We start from the raw sequence: 15,881 nt of genomic DNA on the forward strand, positions 1-15,881 counted from the left end.
AAAGATTTACATAAATTTATCCCAACAATATACCGCCAACCAACCACCTCTTTAAATTATTTCTAGTTCATGGGAAAGCTTTGCACCTAATGTCTTATAAATTCCTCTCAGATCCATTCATGTGCATGAAGAATAACTCTAAAGTTAAAAAAAAAAACTACTGCACAGTCAAGAAACGCATGCTTGACCAAAAGCTCCAGTTAATTGTAGTCTTTTTTTTTTCCTAATCGATTACTGTGAATCGTCAGTTTTTTCATACATTAGTGGGAAAAAAACACGTGTTTTAATCAAGATTTGCTGGCCTGTGTATATTTATAGAAACAAGTGTCTTGGTCCTCTTATATATATATACAGAAATTCTCCTATGTGGATCAAAAATGTGGATCAAATTTATGGACTTGTTTTTCAACCATAAATGTTGTGAGTCCCATAATAAATGTGTGGCCCCCACTTATGTTGTGATTGATTACAACCATTGGATTTTGGTCCACAAACTTTGTCCACACTTTTTGATCCACATAGGAGAATTTCTGTATATATATATATATATATATATATATATATATATAGTCATGTTTTCTAATAGATTTTATAAAAAGCCATATACATATATTTATAGGACTCACAGCAGATGCATGTATTTATATATAATATATGTATGTATGTATGCATAAAATATCCTATTATCAAAACTTTGCCAAAAAAGAGGTCAAATCTCATTCTTTCTCGCAGCACATGCATATCCCCATTGCATTAGTATGTATTTATATGCATAAAAAATATTATATTACTCAGACCTTTGCCGAAAAAGAGGCCAAATCTCATTCCTTCTCTATTTTTCCATTATTTATGATTGTTTTTATTTTATCACTTTAATCGGGGCTCATTGGGGACATGAAAGTGAAAACAGGAGCTGTTCACACGTGACGCAAAGTCAAAAGAGGCAACTCGATCTCCGCAATTACAGTCTAACCACAGGTTTTTTCACGGCAACAGCTCCGAGGATCGGGCAGCAATCCCCAACAACGCTCACCTAGGTAGTCGGCGCTAAGATGGAGGATCAAAGGAGCTGGGAGAAAATCAAATTTTTAGCTACAATTTTAGTTGTAATTCTCCTTAAAATGACATATTAAAGTTTAAGAATTAATAACTAGTGTTTAAGGTTTAGATTTACGGGAGGAGAAGGTTCGAACATAATACATCTATGAGCTACTTGTGGTTCTTAGGGTTAAGATTTAGAGTTTAAAGTTTAAAGTTTAGTATTTAAGGTTTAGAATTTAGGATGTAGATTTTTTTTCGAAACTTATTATATTTTAACATTACAAACAATAAAATAATCAGTAACACATTTTAATTTATGATTTAACATAGTTTTGAGAGAGAATTGTAAATACTATGGTAATCAAGAATTGGAGCCCCTATTCCGAGAATCAAGAGATGGGTTAGTTTTGAGGTATAAATGTTGCAATTATAATCCAACACAACACTTGCAACAGTGAATGAATGAACGCTAGCCAGCTAGCTAACTTGCAATCCAATATTGTTTTTATAAATTAAAAGTGTATGTACATGTATTGAAAGGCAATATTACTCCTTGTGGGGAAGGGAAGGTCTCTAATTTTTCTTTTCTTTTCGTTTCTTTTGCAATAAACCATCATGAAATGGATTCATTTCATGATGGTTTATTGTAAAAGAAACTAAAAGAAAAATTAGAGACCTATTCGTTTCAAGAGTTTACAATTCTCATCTAATGGTAAATAAAAAAGTAAAACAAATTCTAAAAATAGAAAAATAAAAAAGTGATGTAATGTGACACACCTCCCAAACCATTACATTCAAATTATATACCCTATAATTTTAAACAAATTGTGAAACCCTTAGATCCTATCAAAGACGCACATGCACATACCAATATAATTCATCTAAGTTGGCAAAAGAAATTCAGCAGTTCCAAGATAATTGTCAAAGGTCAAACCATCATATTAAAGTTAATATTGTAGTTTGCAAATACCAAGATAATTCAGCAGTACTTGACAAAAGAAAAAGAAGATCAAGAAGAGATTGAAGAAGTAGAAGGTTGCAAGAAGAAGAAGAGAGGAAAGAAGTTTGATTTGATTGATTAAAAAACGGCTAGTATATAATTTCATTAATTTGCTGAACTTGGGCCATATGAAGACAAAACACAAAATATATATAAACCAGATCAGCCCAAGACAAGGAATTGAGCCAACAAATAAAAGCCGTCAAAATAGAGGCCCAAAAGTAAAGGGCACAAGACTGTAGGCTCGAATCAACCATGGTCCATGGCTTCCGAAGGAAAAGCAACGCAGCGGAGAAAACAGAGGAAGTCTGAAGTCTTTTCACTTAATTTGATCCAACGCTTTAAAAACATTTCTAGTTCTTAGCAAAAGGTGTGAAGAATCTTAACTATACAGTATATACTAGATATTTAGATATATATTAATTTTTTGTGTATTATAAATCAATGATTCAACTTTCATCGTAACAATTAAATCTCAAAAATCTTGAACCTTCGGCTGCCACAGTTACACGGTTTCATATATGACACGAACTTAAAAACTATGATGTAAGCTATTATTAAGGCGCAGCTGCTATTTTATTTTTTGGGGTTCAATGGTGGCTATGGAGATGAAATATAACTTCTCTAATTCGTACTAGGAAAAATGGACTGGATTTTAAATTCCTTGTGAAGGTTAATGGAGAACCAGTATATTGGAGAGTATATTTTTGAAATAATGAGTGATTGCCATTTGTAAGGAGCTTTTTTTTTCTTGAGAAAGAGAGGAAGCTTGTTAAATAATGACTCATATTAGAAGAATTACTTAATGCCTAAAAATTCTAAGGAAAGGGGAAGTTGTGCAAGAAGGGAGCGTAGCGTACGAAGAGAGGGAGCTTGTCCTGTGTGATTGCTCTATTACCTGTTTGTGTTTTCGAGGGTCCTGTTCTGCGACAGAGCTTATGGTTTATTTGAAGGAAAAAAGATTGTAGAAGTTTTTTTTTTTTTTACTGTTTCTGCAGTTGTCGTGACATGAAAATATTGGACAAGAGTACTGAATTTTTATTTTGTAAATTATCACATTCTTGGGTAAAAAATTTAGTGGTTCAAAATTGTGAATCATAGCTAATCAGAAATTTTGGGAAAAAAAGAAGAAGAATTTTGTATAACCATGATAAAACTAAGACAATTTTAGGAGGCATTTCAATGGGCTTTTTAGCAAACCAACATTGTAGGACTAGATCTTTTTTCCATGATCTTTAGGAGAAATTTTTGGAGGATGAATCCCATCCTTATTTCATTTCTAATGAGAATGGGATTCCTTTAGGAATTACTAACGACTCTCGTTTTCCCATCATGTTGGACACCCAAGGTTTTTGAGGTGCTTCCTCTATTTAATACCTAGGGGTCTTCTCGACTGATGAAAGATGTTTTCCTCGGATTAAGACAGAGGTTTCTTCTTGGGCCTCAAGGTTACGTCCTTGGGTATTTATCCGATGTGACAATTCGGTACTTTTGCAAGTCTTCTGTTCGGTTGACTTGGTTTCGGTATCTTTTAAGAAGTCATGTGCTAGCATATTATTGTAGGAATATTTTGGTATTATCAATATGATTGCCAAATAAACTAATGAACGAACTCCAGATTTCTCAGCTTTTAATAGAGAGTACTAGCCATTCAAGTTGGCGAGTATTCTCATTATTTTTATTTGGCATTAAAACATGACTGCATTGAAGAGTAAATGATAACATATATGCTAACAGACCTTCGGTAAAACCAAATGAATCCAACAACTAAAAAAACACAAAAGAAGTAATATATGCTCCTCCTCTCTTTGCCCGAATGCCGTTCAAGGGTGTTTGCCGATCGATAAGCCAAATACCATGACAATGTGAGAGAGAATTTCTGGTTATTGCATCTTCTCTCATCTTGCCGATTTGATCGTCGACCAGGCGTTATCGATGCATATCGGTTCCAATAATCCAAGAATGCAACCTAACACACAAAAAATTTTGACGACAGAGATGAATCCAGAATTTGTATTCTAGAAAACAAAAAACACTAGTCCTGATGGTCAAGAATGAAATGAGCGAAATGGTTCAGCGGAGCAGCCCTCGCACTCGCAGCATGGAAATGAGCAAGCTCTTGAACGGCTTGATCAACCAACTCCCTTGCATAATCCTTGGCCTCGTCGATGTCCATCAGCTTCATGAACGTCGCCTTATTTCTCGACGAATCCTTGCCAGCAGTCTTCGCGAACTTTTCTAAGGGCCGGGTCTCATCCAGAATATCATCAACCACTTGAAACAATAATCCAATGTATTTTGCTTATTAATTTTCGAAGTTTTTCTATTTCGCTTGCAATGGCCCCTCCAATTATCGCTCCACAAACAACCGAGGCCTCTAAAAGCCTCCCAGTTTTGAGACAATGAATATTTTACAACTCCTCCAAAGTCACTTGTTTTTCTTGTCAATATCCAAAAACTGACCTGACAAGAGCCCGTCCCTTTGTGGTGGTTCGAAGGCGAGGCAGGACAGTGCAGCACTAGCAAGAAAGCAATGTTTTCACTGTACCCTTTGTGGTTCGATTTTTTTCCTCGCCTAAGATCACTTTTATCCATACAAGGAAGATATCATCAACAATATATGGCGCAGTGTGGAACTGTGGATAATCTTCATTACACATGCCATTGGCATCGCAGATGATTCATCTCCACCTACAAGTTCACACGCTGCAATACAAAGTATTGGGTGTATGCGCTTTCCACCCGCACGAAGAGAGTACGCCATAATTTCGCAAATTTTTTGACAGCTTTCTAATGAGGACCGATTTGAGATCCAACACCAAACCACTCCAATCTATCCAAATACCCCGAACAAGAAAATCACACCAACTAAGAACAAGACAGGAGCAATAATCAAGAACAATGATTTAGAATGGATTTATATATTTGATTGAATAGAACGTGCACAAAGAAGTCCTAATACAATCTCTAGCTCAAACCTATGGTTGAGTTCCTCAATAGCCCAAGTAATTCAAAGCAAGAGTACAGTGAACACCAAAATCTAAACAAGAACCTATGCTAGGGTTCAAGTCTAATCCAAGAAAATCAAAGCAAGAGATGCTTGTATACAATTATAAAAGCGTAAGAGACATTATAAAACCCAAATAAAGTAAACGACATTTCAACGCCTAACTAATGATTCACTCATCTGAGACGCCATTCGGATCTGAAGATTTGCGGCTTGAGAGTGTGGCTCCTGGAAGTTCGTTGGCTGGAAGCGGGTTGTTAACTGGAAGAACATTGGCCGAAGTGGCGCTTGGAAGGTTAGTGTCTTGAAGTTTGGTGCCCGAAATCTCTCCTTTATCATTGGTACTTTCGTCGTTGACCCCTTCCCTATTATCACTTTCCGTCTCCTGGCGGTCGGGAGGAGGACGATTCCCTTGAAGGTTGGCGAGTGTGGTGGCAGGGATACTTTTGTCGTTGGCCTTGGCCCTTCTGCTCGCTGAAAAATTCTCATTAAGAAGACCGTCCATTGGAAGGTTGAGGAGTGTGGCGCCCCGAGGTTTAGCGCCTGAAGTCCCCATTTTGTGAGGGGTACTTTTGCCCTTGACCCCTTCACTCGTCGAAGGGATATCATCACTTCCGATCTCTTTAAAGAATTCATCCAGCAGGTTTTTCACGTCGAGCTGAAACACTCGAGAAAAAATGAACTTGAGAACAAGCTTGAGAAGGAGAATTGGTGCACGTATAAAGATGGTTGTGTAGGTACGGAGCACGATTTTGAAAATTCGTAAAGCAATTGCTAGCAATTTTCTATGGACTTCCAAAGGTAGTATTTCATCAAGGGCCTCGTTGACTAGCTCTAGCTTCTTTCGGATGTACTTTTCGATCTGAGTTTCTATGTTTTCCAATTCGGCAATGAGCGTTTTTTCGTCAAGGCTGAGGTCTTCGACATCTGAAACGGCCATTGATGGATACCTGGTAGGAAGCTAAGGTAGGGTTTGATTTCAAGGGAGAGAAGTGGGAATGAGATGCTATGGTGTTATGGCACGCATGTCTATTTATTATTGTTCAAAGAGCCTCGAGTTAAGCCTAATTAATAATGCATTGGCCAATTATGTTGAAAATCAGAAGGGATCTTTTATAATTTTATTTAATTATATGGCATACATGTTGGTCTTTTTTTAAGAAACGCATCTTGACCAATAGGTGTTGGTTTCTTCTTTTTTTTTTATTTTATATATAATTTTATTTGGCATAAAACCAAATTGATTTTAGAACATTGTAAATGTTGATCTCAATCTCTGTTCCACAATTTTTTCTCGAAGTTTCAATATGTGACTCATAAATTTGATTCCCATATAATTTCTACAATTTTGAATGTTACATTTGTTCTTCTATATAAGTACTATAATATTTCTGCTCCATTTATCAGGCATCCCACAGATTTTACTAATTTGGTTAAATGGCTTATAATTAGTTAGTCAGATTATACCTACATCCCTTACATATTTCCACACTTCAATTGGAATTTCACTATAATTTCCTTTATAACTCGCTATCTAAGCTCATTCATTAATGCCTAATATACATATCACTCCCATTATTCATTCTCACCTAATTCTAATAAAAAAAACTCTGATGCATTCATGTGTTCACCGAATGTCTAATAAAAAAAGCTCTGATGCATTCATGTGTTGTCGTGATGCCAAGAGGTGTTGGTCTTTTTTTTAAGAAACGCATCTTCACCAAAGGGTGATGGTCTTTTTTTTTTTTTTTTTAAAAAAAAGGCACCTTCACCAAGAGGTGATGGTATTTTTTTTTTCTTTTTTTTTTGAAAACACCTTCACCAACAGGTGATGGACATTTTTTTTTTTAAAAAAAAGAAGGCATCTTGACCAAGAGTTGTTGGTCTTTTTTAAAGAAACGCACCTTCAGTTCACCAAGAGGTGTTGGTCTTGGTTTTTAAAGAAACGCATCTTCTGTGCTCATCAAGTTTCTGAGAGCTAGCTTTGTTTTGTTTTGAAGTTCAACTATTAGGAATTAGTGCAGGGATCTTGATCTGCTCTTTTTTTTGTTGGTTTGGTGTCTTTACTTTTGTTGGTATCTTTTGTTTCTTATTCTTCTCTTAAATAAAATAATTCAGATTTATTAAAAAAAAAAAAACATCCTTACCAAGAGGTGTTAATTTTTCTAATGAAACGCATCTTGACCAAGAGATGTTGGTCTTTTTAAAAGAAATTTTATAGACCAAGAGGTGTCGGTCTTTTTTAAAGAAATTTTACTAACCAAGAGGTGTTGGTCTTTTTTAAAAGAAATTTTGTAGACCAAGAGGAGTTGGTCTTTTTTAAAAGAAATTTATATACCAAGAGGTGCTGGTCTTTTTCAATTTTTTTTTTTTAGAAACACAAAATTGAAAAACATACACTTTACCAAAAAGTGTTGGTCTTTTCTTAAATAAAATGATCGTCTTTCAGAAGCGATGATGTTTTTTTTTCGGTTCTTTGGGTATCTTTATTTATATTGGTCATTATAGTTTTTGCTGTTATGTGCCATGTAAAAAAAAAATGGAATAGGGGTGTAATTACCTCCCAAATCATTTTTTTATTTTTTTTATTTGGATAATGATAATGTTATAATATAATTGATTTTGAAAAAAATAAAATCATAAACTATACAATAAGCTCTAAATCTTAAATCCTACATTAAAATCTAAATTCTAAATCTTACACTAAAACTTAAATTATAAATCCTAAACCGTACACTAAACCTTAAATTGGCGTTGCTGCTATATTTTTGGGTCCAATGGTGGTTACGGAGATGAACCATGGCTTCTTCAATTTATACTAGGAAAAATGAACTGGGTTTTAAATTCCTTGTGAAGGTTAATGTAGAGACAGTTTATTAGAGAGTATATTTTGAAATAATGAGTGATTGCCATTTGTATGTAGCTCTTTTTTCTTGGGAAAGAGAGGAAGCTTATGGTTTATTGAAGGAAAAAAGATTTTAGAAGTTTTTTTTACTGTTTCTGCAGTTGTTGTGAGATGAAAATATGGGACAAGAGTACCGAATTTTTTTTTTCTCTAAATTATCACATTCTTGGGTAAAAAATTTAGTGACTCAAACTTGTGAGTTGTGAATCACAACTAACCATCAGAAAATATTGGAAAAAAAAAAGAGAGAGAAGAGAAGAATTTGATAGAACTGTTAAAACTAATAAAATTTTATGCTTCGTTTGTTTCGATGAAAATCAACTTCTCATGAAAAAAGAAAAACTTATCATGGAAAAGAGAAGAATTTGATAGAACTGTTAAAACTAATAAAATTTTATGCTCTGTTTTTTTCAAATGAGCCTCTGTTCCACAATTTTTTCTCAAAGTTTCAATGTGTGACTCATAAATTTGATTCCCATATAATTTCTACAATTTTGGATGTTACATTTATTCTTGTACATAAGTACTACAATATTTATGCTCCATTTATCAGGCATCCGACGGATTTTACTAATTTGGTTAAATAGCTTATAATTAGTTAGTCATATTATACCTATATCTTTTACATATTTCCACACTTCAATTGGAATTTCACTATAATTTCCTATATAACTTGCTATCTAAGCTCATTAATGATTAATATATATATATATATATCACTCCCGTTATTCCTTCTCACCTAATGTCTAATAAAAAACTATGATGCATTCATGTGTTGTCGTGTTGCCAAGAGGTGTTGGTCTTTTTTTAAGAAAGGCATCTTCACCTAGAGGTGATGGGCATCCTCACCTAAACCCTAAAAAAAAAAAGTCATCTTCACCAAGAGGTGATGGCCTTTTTTTTAAAAAAAAAGAAGACATTTTCACCAAGTGGTGATGGTCTTTTTTTTTTTTAAAGAAAAAGGCATCTTCAGTTCACCAAGAGGTGTTGGTCTTGTTTTTTAAAGAAAGGCATCTTCTGTGCTCGTCAAATTTCCGAGAGCTAGTTTTGTTTTGTTTTGAAGTTCAACCGTTAGGAGTTAGTGCAGGGTTCTTGATCTGCTCTTTTTTGTCGGTTTTGGTGTCTTTACTTTTGTTGGTATCTTTTTATCTTATTCTTCTCATAAATAAAATAATTCAGATTTTTTTAAAAAAAAATTGCATCCTCGCCAAGAGGTGTTGATCTTTTTTAATGAAACACATCTTGACCAAGAGGTGTTGGTCTTTTTAAAAGAAATTTTATAGACCAAGAGGTGTTGGTCTTTTTAAAAGAAATATTACTGACCAAGAGGTGTTGGTCTTTTTTAAAAGAAATTTTACTGACCAAGAGGTGTCGGTCTTTTTTAAGAGAAATTTTGTAGATCAAGAGGTGTTGGTCTTTTTTTAAAAGAAATTTTATAGACCAAGAGGTGTTGGTCTTTTTAAAATTTTTTTTGGGGAAATTAGGGTAAAGGACAATATGATAGTTATATATTCAAAGAAGGACAAAGTGAAAAAAAAAAAAAATAGAATAAAGTATATTTGTATTGTGTTGACAAAAATACCCCTAAAGATATCTCTAAAATCCATCTAGAGTCACACGCGTGATGTCATTCTTCTTCCCCGTTTTTTTTTTCTCTCTTCTTCTTCCTTCATGTCGACCACCGAAAATTGACCGTCCGGTCATCGTTTTCGACAAACAAACTACCGAAATAAAGCTCTAGGTCAGCTCGATCAAAGTCCAATCATCACTGGCCATCGATTATCACTTGATTCGCCAAAAAAACTTCTTGAAATCACGGTCACCATTTGAAAAAGAGCTAGATCCGGCCAACTCCAATGACCATCAACATCGCCAATCAACTCCACGGACCAAGGCGCATCACCTTTGAGGTTTTATTGCTTTTTTGAACTCTTTTTTTTTTTTTTGAAATTGGATCTGAATCTACAAATAATATATTTGTTTCATATCTGTTCTTATATGTTATCTGTTTTGGAACTTCAAACATATAACGTTTCTTTAAAGAGAGATAACATCTCATTAAAGACAGATAACATTTCAATAAGACAGATAACATTATGACGGATATCAAATTAATCGAAATTGATAACATATCACCTGTAACTTGCAACAGGAATCAGAACCAAAAAAAATACGAAAAATCACCACAGAAACTTTCGAAAATAATGATTGATGACAGATCGAAGGAAAACTACAAGTCCCGTGGTGTGTATGATCAAATCTAGAAATTCAAACATTGAGAATATCCAAAATCAACAGGATCGCAAGGTGAATCATTATAGAAATTCAAAATTGATGCATCATTCATATTAGAAAATCGATTTCACGAAGAAAATTGGAAAGAAAAATATTCCTTGCAGCTATAGTCGTGAAAGAGGAGCTTTCGTAAGTGAGAGAGTAATTTTTGTAAACTTTATGATTAATTTTTAAAATTTAAATAATTAAACTGAGGTTATTTTAGTCATTTAAAAAAATTAGCATAAGAGTTTGTCCTTTTTAGAATATTAGTTTACAGTACATGGACTTTAGGGAATAAGACTTTTAAGAATATCCCTATTGGAACAAAACTCTCCCATGAAAGATTTATATTTAATTTTCCCAAATTTTTTTTTATAGAAACACAGGTTTGACAAACGTACGCTTGACTAAGAAGTGTTGGTCTTTTCTTAAATAAAATGATCATCTTTCAGAAGCGATGATGTTTTCTTTTTCGATTCTTTGGGTATCTCTATTTATATCGATCATTATAGTTTTTGCTGCTATGTACGTGTAATGTAAGAAAATATGGGATAGGGGTGTAATTACCTCCCAAATATTCCCAAATCATGTGTTTTTATTTTTATTTTTATTTTGATAATGATAATGTTATAATATAATTGATTTTGAAAAAAATAAAATCATAAACTATACAATAAGCTCTAAATCTTAAATCCTACATTAAAGTCTAAATTCTAAATCTTACACTAAAACCTAAATTATAAACCCTAAACCTTACACTAAACCTTAAATTGGCGCTGCTGCTATTTTTTTTGGGTCCAATGGTGGCTACGGGAGATGAACCATGGCTTCTTCAATTTATACTAGGAAAAATGAACTGGGTTTTAAATTCCTTGTGAAGGTTAATGGAGAGACAGTTTATTAGAGAGTATATTTTGAAATAATGAGTGATTGCCATTTGTATGGAGCTCTTTTTTCTTGGGAAAGAGAGGGAGCTTACGGTCTATTGAAGGAAAAAAGATTTTAGAAGTTTTTGTTTTTTTTTTTTTTTTTCCTGTTTCTGCAGTTGTTGTGACATGAAAATATGGGACAAGAGTAGGGGTGTCCACAACCGATCAGCAACCGAGAAACTGATTCGTAACCATAGTTATTCGATTTTCGGATATGGTTATGATTTTAGTAAATGTTTGGATATTTTTGCGGTTATGGTTTTTTCGGTTATGGTTATAACCTAAAAAAACAAATAATATTAATATATATTATATAAATATATATTAAATTAGATTATATATATATATATATATATATATATGTAAAAGTTACATATTGGAATATGAGACTATGGAAGGCAAAATAGTATTTGTAAAACTCTGATTATATCTTCATAACAAATTATAAATTTATATACCAATTAACCTAATCATTACACAAATTATAAATTAAGATTGACTAGTTGAAACTCATGGTGGTTTTATCATTTTAAAATTCATATAAATTAAGAGTGATTATTGTTAAAAGCGAATGTGGGGAGACATCTTCATATATGTTTCTTTTTTTTTCTTAATCATATTATTTCTCTTGGTATTGTAAATTTATTTTCTTTAATTATGATGAGATAATACATTTATTAAACTTTGTTAAATGGAGTTGGAGTCTATCATGGACTATTTTCTCACTCTATTTGAGATTTATTTATACTTTTTCCATTTCTTCAAAAACCGAAAACCGATCCGATCCGAAAAATATGGTTATTTCGGTTTAGTTATCCGAAATATATGGTTTGGTTATGGATTCTAAAATATCATAACCGAATCGATTCGGACATTTCGGTTATGGTTAAAATTGAACCGAAAACTGAATGGACACCCCTAGACAAGAGTACTGGAATTATTTTTCTAAATTATCACATTCTTGGGCAAAAAATTTAGTGACTCTAACTTGTGAGTTGTGAATCACAACTAATCATCAGAAAATATTGAAAAAAAAAGAAAGAGAAGAGAAGAGAAGAATTTGGTAGAACTGTTAAAACTAATAAAATTTTAGAAGGCATTGCAATGGCATTTTTAGCAAAACAACATTGCAGATTTTGCACATGAGCAAAGATATGATAATAAATGATATTAGTAGATGTTAGGTAGGAATAACAACAATTGAAGATAATTTGCGAGAAAATCGTTTAAGATAATATCAGCATGTTGAATGCACGTAGAGATGCTAGTCTTTTGTTCGATTGACTCTGTTCTCGGTATCTTTTCTGAAGTTACATGCCAGCATATTATTGGAGGAATATTTTGGTGTTATCAATATGATTGCGAAATAACACTAATGAATGAACTCCGGATTTCTGATCAGCTTTTAATAGAGACTAGCCATTTCAAGTTGGCGAGTATTCTCATTATTTTTGTTTTAACATTAAAACATGATTGCATTAATGAAGAGTAGATGATAACATATATGCCAACAAACACCTTCGGTGAAACCAAATGAAACCAACAACAAAACAAAGCAAAAGAAGTAATATATGCTCCTCCACTCTTTGCCCAAATGTCGTCCAAGGGTGTTTGCCGATCGATAAGCCAAATACCATGACACTGGGAGAGAGAACTTCCGGTTATTGCATCTTCTCTCAGATTGCTGATTTGATCGAAGACCAGGCGTTATCGATGCATATCGGTTCCAGTAATCCAACAACGCAACCTATGACGATAGATATTAAATCCAGTAGGAATATAAATTGGTATTCTAGAAAACAAAAAATACTAGTACTGACGGTTAAGAATGAAATGGGCTAAATTGTACAGCGGAGCAGCCCTCGCAGCATCAAAATGGGCAAGCTCATGAACGGCTTGATCAACCAACTCCTTGGCATAATCCTTGGCCTCGTCGATGTGCATAAGCCTCATGAACGTGGCCTTTTGGCTCGCCGAATCCTTGCCAGCAGTCTTCCCCAACTTTGTGGTGGGCTGAGTCTCATCCAAAATATCATCGACCACCTGAAACAACAATCCAATATTCTGTGCATATTTTCGAAGTTTATCTATCTCGCTCGCAGTGGCCCCTCCAATTATTGCTCCGCAAACAACTGAGGCCTCTAAAAGCCTCCCAGTTTTAAGCGCATGAATATTTTCCAACTGTTCCAAAGTCACTTTCTTTCCTTGAAACTCAATATCCAAATACTGACCTGACACGAGCCCGTCCAAGCCAATCGCTGAAGCAAGCTCTGTAATGGCGTCAACCATGCGGTCGTGGGAAACATTTACTTTCTTTGACACTATGTGCTCAAAGGCAAGGCAGGACAGTGCAGCACTAGCAAGAATCGCAATGTCTTCACCGTACTGTTTGTGGCTCGAGGGATTCCCTCTCCTAAGATCATCGTTATCCATACAAGGAAGATCATCAACAATCAACGACGCGGTGTGAATAATCTCCATTGCACATGCCATTGGCATCGCGGATGATTCATCTCCACCTACAAATTCACACGCTGCAATACAAAGTATTGGGCGTATGCGCTTTCCACCAGCAAGAAGAGAGTACTTCATAGCATTGCAAATTTTTTGAGAGATTCCATTCTCTGGTAATAGTTCAACCAGCGCCTTGTTCACGTTTTCTTTCTTGCATTCCATGTAATGTTCGAGCTGAAACACATGAGAGCCGACGTTGCTTTTCTTGGGTTTTAATTTTGAAATCCAAGACTCAGCAAAATAAAACTTGACAGCAAGTTTGAGAAGGAGAATTGGTGCATGTATAAACATGGTTGTGTAGGTACGGAGCACGATTTTGAAGATTCGTAAAGCAATGACTATCAATTTTCTATGGACTCTCAAAGGTAGTCTTTTATCAAGGGCCTTGTTGGCTCGCACCAGCTTCGTTAAGATGTGGTCTTCCAACTGAGTTACCATGGATTCCAAATCGGTAGTGAGCGTTTTTTCGTCAATGATGAGGTTTTTGACAAGTGACAAGGCCATTGATCGATACTGGGTAGGTAGCTAATTAAGGTAGGGTTTGATTTCAAGGGAGAGAAGTTCAAGTGCTGTATGAAGGAAGGAATGAGATGCTATGGTATGTGTATATACAGCCTCGAGTGACATAAACCTAGCTAATTAATGCACTGGCTCCTTATATATATATGTTCAAAATTCAAATAGAATCTTTTACAATCTTATGTAATTGCTCGTTTCTTCGTTCTTTTTTTTTGTTTTGTTTTATAATTTTATTTGGTATAAAACCCAATTAGTTTTCGGGTATTGTAAATGTTGATCTCAATCTCCGTTCCACAATTCTTTCTCAAAATTTCAATATATGAACTTGATTCCCATATAATTTTTACGGTTTTGGCCATCACATTTGTTCTTGTTTATAAATATTAAAATGCTTCTGCTCCATTTAGCAGGCATCCTATGGATTTTATTAATTTGATTAAATAGCTTAGCTAGTCATACTATGCTTACATCTCTTACATGTTTCCACATTTCAATTGGAATCTCATAATGATGTCTTTTGGATTTATCTCTTTCATTCTCCTTAAGGTTTCTTTCACTTCAGTCACTCTACAACTATATCTTTAATGCATTTTACATTATTTATATTCACACTTTTTTTTTTGTATTTTAGCTAACTTATAAATATCTTTTTCTCTATATCTTGTATATAACTTGTTATATATAAGTATTATATATTTTATGATGTTTCTCTCTTATAATGTTCTTATCTTCTTTTTTTTGATTATTTTGCGCATTTTATAACTATCAATATTAATATTTTGTAACTTCCTATAATTTCCTATATAACTTGCTATCTAAGCTCATTAATACTTAATATATATATATATATATATATATATATATATATATATCACTCCCATTATTCCTTCTCACCTAATGTCCAATAAAATATCTCTCATGCATTCATGTATTGTCGTGTTACCAAGTCGTTTTTTAATAAACGCATCTTGACCAAGAGGTGTTGGTCTTTTTTAAAAGAAACGCAATCTTATGTGCTCGCCAAGTTTCTGGGGGAGGTTGTATTGTTTTGTTTTGTTGTGAGGTTCGACTTATTAGGAGTCAGTGTCGGTATTTTGTCAGAGGCGGAATCAAGGGGCCTACATTAGACTGTACTCCCCCCCTAAATTTTTGGTAAAAAATAATATATACTTGTACATTTATATATAAATGATACACTTGTATATAATTATATGCATAATCATACCTAAATGTCTAAGGCCTCAAGCGGTTAAGTACTAACCGTAGTGCCTAAAGCCCTAATTGGATAAGTCGTCGTCTAAGTCTTTACTATATTCTTGTGCAAGCACAATCTCTGATTAACGAACCACTTGGTCTCCACACTCTCCTTTGCTGGTGCAACTGTACAAGTGTGTAACTATGTCCGTATTGCATCGCAAGTTCATCTCAAGACGCTCAACTCTTGATAAGACTAAATATCTAATCAACTAATCTCAATAACTTATGTTGTCAGTTAAATAAGTGTCATATTTTAAATAATCCTAAAAAAATTCTGGTGACCCAGCTCTGGATCCCTGTCAATTTTTGGTAGTCCCACTAACATCAAATTCTAACTCCGTCACTAGATCTTGGTCTCCTCTTTTTTGTCGGTTTTGGTATCTTTTATATCTTATCCTTCTCATAAATAAAATAAATTTTATAGTAACACAC

General features: G+C 33.9%; 1 protein-coding gene and 1 pseudogene across 2 annotated transcripts; both read right to left on the bottom strand.

Annotated features, from left to right (window-relative positions):
* Positions 1–3,772: 3,772 nt before the first annotated feature.
* On the bottom strand, positions 3,773–4,827 carry LOC120012367 (annotated as a pseudogene).
* Positions 4,828–12,587: 7,760 nt separating this feature from the next.
* On the bottom strand, positions 12,588–14,286 carry LOC120012398 (geranylgeranyl pyrophosphate synthase, chloroplastic-like). Of its 2 annotated transcripts, none has more exons than XM_038863813.1 (2): positions 12,980–14,286; positions 12,588–12,843 (listed from the first exon to the last, which is right to left on the bottom strand). In XM_038863813.1, exons 1-2 carry the CDS (start codon positions 14,175–14,177, stop codon positions 12,836–12,838), a joined length of 1,206 nt encoding a protein of 401 aa, XP_038719741.1. In that variant the 5' UTR covers positions 14,178–14,286; the 3' UTR covers positions 12,588–12,835. The 2 variants fall into 2 exon arrangements, with proteins under 2 accessions (XP_038719741.1, XP_038719740.1); XM_038863812.1 differs by having other exon boundaries at positions 12,588–12,906.
* Between the last annotated feature and the right edge of the window lie 1,595 nt (positions 14,287–15,881).

Source organism: Tripterygium wilfordii, chromosome 13, assembly GCF_013401445.1.
Source record: "Tripterygium wilfordii isolate XIE 37 chromosome 13, ASM1340144v1, whole genome shotgun sequence".
Lineage (NCBI taxonomy): Eukaryota > Viridiplantae > Streptophyta > Magnoliopsida > Celastrales > Celastraceae > Tripterygium > Tripterygium wilfordii.

Coding starts and splice junctions, on each gene's coding strand:
- LOC120012398 (XM_038863812.1), bottom strand. CDS start 14,177: ATGGCCTTGTCACTTGTCAAAAACCTCATCATTGACGAAAAAACGCTC. Junction 12,907..12,979: donor AGCCCATTTCATTCTTAACC/GTCAGTACTAGT, acceptor CTATCGTCATAG/GTTGCGTTGTTGGATTACTG.